Source organism: Pundamilia nyererei, unplaced genomic scaffold (genome assembly GCF_000239375.1).
Source record: "Pundamilia nyererei isolate P.nyererei 1_Seehausen unplaced genomic scaffold, PunNye1.0 scaffold00047, whole genome shotgun sequence".
NCBI classification, from domain to species: Eukaryota; Metazoa; Chordata; class Actinopteri; order Cichliformes; family Cichlidae; genus Pundamilia; species Pundamilia nyererei.
Genome location: NW_005187448.1, coordinates 1,242,403 through 1,248,016, shown reverse-complemented (window position 1 = coordinate 1,248,016; position 5,614 = coordinate 1,242,403). Strand labels below are relative to the sequence as shown.

The window sequence follows — 5,614 nt, the reverse complement described above, 5'->3', positions numbered from 1 at the left end:
AACGCTTGGACACTGCTAGCACGGGGCGCCAACACAACCGCAAAGCAGGAGATGAAGCATCGCTGAATATGTTTCCAAACCAACTTCATTCTAAGCCAAAGACTAGAAAATATGGTGAAGCAAATCTGCCCTTTGGCTTCAGGTGCGGAGGTAGGTCTCCCTGCAGGGTTGCTTTTCCCTGCGTGGGGAGCAGCGCTGGGCTGTTTACATCAGGGACAAACAGGATCCCACAGCTGTTTATGTTTTTAAACCCATTTTGAACAGAGAGGCATTTTCTTTTTTAAATGTATGGATAGCAAAGTTGAACATTATTACACAGGAAAAACAACTACATGTAAAATAATGACACCGTGAGGCCTCTGCCTTTGTAAAGGGAGGGACAGTAACTGCGTGTGAAACCTGCAGATAGAGACACAATACTGTTAATCTGCCTGTCTGCTCTTCATCTCATGTAAACAATAACGTGGCGCACAGCCTGACGCGGAAAAAGGCGCATACCTTTGACTTTGCCTGATGAGCTCTGTATTCCACGTCCACACGTAAACGCAGAAAAAGGAGTTTTAAAAATCTCCGTTCTCGGTGATTCGAAACGCCGTTTACGTGTGAACGAAACAGCTGCGTGTTCAGAAACACCCGTGTAGGTGCGGCCGCAGCGTAAAAGAGTTTATTTTATTACCTGTAATTTATTGCAGATTACTTGTATTTGCTTAATTGTTTACTAAATGTTTGAGGTGTGAAATAAACCGCAATGGAGCAAAATGTGTGTGCGTGGTTGGAGGATGTGTGCGTGCGTGTGCGTGCGTGCGCGCGCGCATGGGGGGAGGGGGGCGCGAACATTTTTCTTGTAAAACAAAGGGGGGCCCTGCCAAAAAAGTTTGGGAACCACTGATTAATGGGAGAAATGATAGCTTTGGGCCTGTGTTGACAGCACAGTGAAGATGAGTAATGTCGTTTACCAGTAACCATCACTCACAGGCAGGGAGATAACATGCTATCTCAGACACATTTCATTTTGGTATGTGACAGTCTGCACTTGAGGATCAAGCATGCAGGTTTTCTTAGTCACACCAGGGCCAGCTGGGCTGAGAGTAGTCCTCCAGCCCCTCCCAGCCCCAAGGCTTTCGTTTCTTAGTCAGAACCAGGTGTTTTTCACCTGCTCCCACTGAGATCATTTGAAATGGGAGGGATGTTAGACTTATTCTTACCTTTTGGCTCCTTTATACTGATAAACACCGTGTGAGCTGTCACTTTCCACAAAGACAAAAGGCAGGCGACTTGTTGACGTGCCAAAAAACAAAACACGACTACACCCTTCCCTTTACCAGTTCAGGTTCTAATTAACCAAGTTGGCAGCATAGGAAACTAGTCTGGGCCTATCAGCTGACTGGACGACGTTTTAGGTTTCAAGCACGGTCTAGCTGTCCTCTATTATTACGAAAACAAAAAAAAGAACTTAGCTGCTTCTTTTGCAGAAAGCTAAACTAAAACTAAAGTTTTTCTGGCATTCACTCATAATTATTTGGGTCATTCAAAGGTCACTGATCCCAGACCTTCTTGAGAAAGGAACCATTTGCTATCAGTGCTTGCGTCTCTAGATAACGTCTCGCTTGTCCCGAGTGCATTCATGCAATGTGGCACATGAAGCAACACTTCACAGATGAGCGCCTGACTTCCTCGGTGCTCTCTTTCAGTCTTTCCTGTCTTCTCACTTACTCTTCTGTCATGTGGCCATCATCACTCACTAAACGACTGTTTACTGTGGCGTAATGCTCAGTCATTTGAGATGTGCTCTCACAAACCCTCTCTCAAGCATGTTATTTTGGTTTCAGATGGAGAAGGCGAAGCAGAGGAGGGAGAAGGTAAGTGAATGGGAATCTCGTTTTGTGGCTCTGTTGTTCTTGGATGTTCTCCCTGACATGAATCACACATCATTACTTTTATTATTAATATCAGCACAAATGGTGTAAACAGACTTCAGTGCCATAACTTGCGGGGGGAACTGGCAGAATTTGTGATTTTGTGCGGTCTCATTATTAATGTGTGGTCTGCACTAACTCATTCATACTTTCCGCTTGACTTTCTTTCATTAACAGAGGAGGAAGCAAAGCCAAAATTCAAGTAAGTAAAACGCACGGATAAACACGTTTTACGATAGCATGGTTATGAGTAACAAACATACAACGCATAAATAAACAAAGAGAGGACTCACACCACTGTGATCCATTTGTTACGTATCATACCAGCAGCAAGCCACGTTTTCACAACTCAATGAGGTTGCTTGATACGATCCTTCTACATCAACATCTTAAGCTCAAAGGTCACAAAGTAATTTCGTTTTTACTTTGTTTTTAAATCCAGGAAGTGCCCCCCCCTCGATTTAAACTCAAACTGTGGAACGTTGTTCCCCTCGCTGCCAAATTAGCTCCCTTCATTAAATCTATTAAAACTCACTGCCATTTGAGTCTGTGTGATTCCTCATTGTGTATCCTGTGGCTTTTTAGAAATGTCCATTCCACCTTTTCTCAGCACGTTGTTTTTTAAATGTGCTTTACAAATACACTTGTGTTGAGAGTTGCATTGACCACAAGTGGTCGTTTTGATTGTTCAGATTTAATTACTTTGATTTAATAAAAACATTTCCAGAGATCTCTAGGCTGTGCCTCTCTGCTCCGGCACTAAGAAAAGAAAATCCCAATTTCTGTCTACATATAGTGTAGAAAATACAGATATGCAGCTACTACTGAGCAGCAACAGGCAGCAACACGTGCAAACACAGAGGGGACATTTGTTTGGCACATGCTTATTGTTTTTTATCCTCGTTTGACACCAACTGTCATCACAACTCAATTTCCCTGTTATTGATCTTTTTTTTTTTAAACTGAATTGTTCTTATTTAACCCACGCTTGTTAACTTAATATCTTTTCCTGCTTTTTCAGGCCATTCATCATGCCAAACCTTATTCCCCCTAAGATCCCAGACGGCGAGAGGGTGGATTTTGATGTAAGTGACACAATACAGTACTTACTGTGCATGGGCTTTTGTATCCTGGCGTATTATGTACAGGTCTCAGGGTGGAGTAGACATGTCTTCACAGCTTTCACTCTGTATATTTCTAGCTTTGTCTAAGCCTGCTTTTAATTTAGGACCAAAAACAAATATGTGCATCAGTATAACATAGAACTGGGTCACTGAATCCAACAGGATATACATCGTAAGAGAATGGAGAAGGACCTGATGGAGCTTCAAACTCTAATCGAGGTTCACTTCGAAAGCAGAAAGAAGGAAGAAGAAGAGCTCGTTCAGCTCAAAGAAAGGATTGTGAGTGCCCCACACTACAGCCAGTCAAATGTAAACCACTTCCCACCTCAGACATTACAGATCTGCTTTAGGATCTGTTTTGATGAGATGTGATGATCTGTTGCTCAGGAGAAGCGTCGCTCTGAGCGAGCAGAGCAGCACAGAATTCGCAGCGAGCGAGATAAAGAGCGACAGAAGCGTCTTGAGGTAGAGTCCTGTTCTACGCGCTTTAACACGGTCTATAAAGTGGCACGCGTTTCACCTCGGATCGTCTTTCTCTCGGGGTTCTAGGATGAGAGGATTCGCAAGGAGGAGGAGGAGGCCAAGAAGAGGGCAGAGGATGATGCAAAGAAAAAGAAAACCCTCACCAGCCTCCACTTTGGAGGTTACATGCAAAAGCTGGTGAGTCAGTGGAGTTTTAACAGTGGGGGTTTCCAAAAAGCTCCACTAGTAACTTTTATAACAGAAATTATTTTATTTTTAAAGACAGACAAACGGAGTGGCAAGAGGCAGACAGAGAGAGAAAAGAAGAAGAAGATCCTGAACGAAAGGCGCAAATCTCTGGACATCGAGAACATGAGTCAGGAAAGACTCAAGTAGGTTCAGACGCACAGAGCAGGACTTAGAATCTGTAGGTTTGTTCACTTACAAAGAAATGTGGTTTCATTTTGATGGAGAGAGACGAATATGAACCAAAAGTTAATCAATGCACTGCCTCAACTCCCTGTGTGTATCAAGAACACGTGTCCATTACATGCAAATCATCTGATAACATTTTGGTCATGTGGAGGTTTTATTTCTGGATTTTCGTTAATATTCTGTCTCCCTCCATTAAAACAAATACTACCATTAAAAATAGAGACTCTTCATTTCTTTGTAAGTAAGCAAACAAATTCAGCAGGGCATCAAATAATTATTTCTCCCACTGCATGTTTCATTATCTCACACAATAGCTATTGCATTTTTTCCTTCAGGACACACAAAATTAAAATAATAAAACAATGAAAATAATTCTCGTTATAATAATTTGTTTTCCAGAGAGAAAGCTAAGGAGCTGTGGGAGTGGATCCAGCAGCTGGAGGCAGAGAAGTTTGATCTGCAGTACCAGTTCAGCAGACAGAAATATGAGGTGCGCTCAGCTAATTGAAGAAACAAAGACACGGCATCAGTGAGACCTGGTCACAGTGTAACAAAATGTTTTCTTCATTCCAGATTAATGTGCTGAGGAACCGTGTGAGCGACCATCAGAAAACGTGAGCACAAGCTCGAAATCCCATTTTAATTAAAAGTTTAAAACATGTAGTTACCATAGAGCGCACATATGATGTCACACAGGTGTAACAAAATGCAACAGACAGGTGAGGTTTGGGACAATAACTTGATTGGAGAGTGTCAAGCTATGTGTGTGTGAGAGCATTAGAGTCATGGGAATTTAAAACTTATAGTGAGGCGGGGTTAAAAGAAAGAGAGAGGGAGTGTAACACTTTGTTAGTAACAATAACCAAAAAAAGTAATATAATTAACAAATAAATGTTTTGAGAGGTGAGGAGAAATCAAACAAATCATATATAATAATTAAATGAGTGATCAAGAAAAGAAAAGAGCAAGTGTGGACAAAGCAGCAGGAGAGGCCAATGAGATGAGTGAGGAGAGGCTGACTTTTAGTTGCAGCTATGAGTGCATATGTCGTGCATCTCCCTTAGAGCGACTTGACAGAGTTTTGCATGAATCCCTTCTTCTGTGATTCATGCCGGTGTTTGTGGGGGAAGCTTTTTGTTAAGAAACGACCGTCTCTGAGGCCCAAGTGGAAAAGCTTTTTGTTTTCAGACTCCCTGCAGTGTCACCAAATATTGTGTATTCACAATCTCACAGCCGCCTTGTCCTAACTCGGCGAGCTGGCTGGGTTTGGTCATCTGTCATACCTGTCAGGGATAAAGTGAAAGAACATGATGTCACTGTTATTTTTGAACAGGGTGCAGGAAGATTTCAAAACGTAACCGTGCAACCTCGCTACGATCTGTGCCACATCAGTTGTGTCTGAATCACAAAGGCTTCTGTTTTTCAACAGGTCAAAGAGGACCAAGAGAGGACTGAGGAAATAGATGCTGATGTGCTGAGTGACAAGTATTATCATCCGCCCTGTCATGCAGCCACTGCCTCAAACCAAGCCCAGGCTTTACGGCCACACCCAAGTCACACTTATCTTCTTACGGTTGCCTTAAGCACAGCTTGGGTCCAGTTTTCCAGCCTTATCTCTCGCTCTACTTTTTCAGGATAATGGGGATTTAAAAGTGTAAATAAACAGTCTCACTTTAA

At 42.5% G+C, this 5,614-nt stretch overlaps 1 protein-coding gene across 4 annotated transcripts in view; it reads left to right on the top strand.

Moving 5' to 3' along the window:
* tnnt2a (troponin T type 2a (cardiac)) overlaps positions 1-5,614 on the top strand; it is a 7,797-nt gene extending 2,183 nt beyond the window's left edge. For all 4 annotated transcript variants that reach the window (XM_013910713.1, XM_013910712.1, XM_013910711.1 and 1 more), the window contains 10 exons: positions 1,830-1,859; positions 2,094-2,118; positions 2,938-3,001; positions 3,203-3,319; positions 3,428-3,505; positions 3,590-3,700; positions 3,785-3,894; positions 4,337-4,427; positions 4,511-4,551; positions 5,367-5,614. In XM_013910713.1, the coding sequence (XP_013766167.1) occupies positions 1,830-1,859; positions 2,094-2,118; positions 2,938-3,001; positions 3,203-3,319; positions 3,428-3,505; positions 3,590-3,700; positions 3,785-3,894; positions 4,337-4,427; positions 4,511-4,551; positions 5,367-5,400 (701 nt within the window). In that variant the 3' untranslated portion in view covers positions 5,401-5,614. The remainder of the gene's footprint in view (positions 1-1,829; positions 1,860-2,093; positions 2,119-2,937; positions 3,002-3,202; positions 3,320-3,427; positions 3,506-3,589; positions 3,701-3,784; positions 3,895-4,336; positions 4,428-4,510; positions 4,552-5,366) is intronic.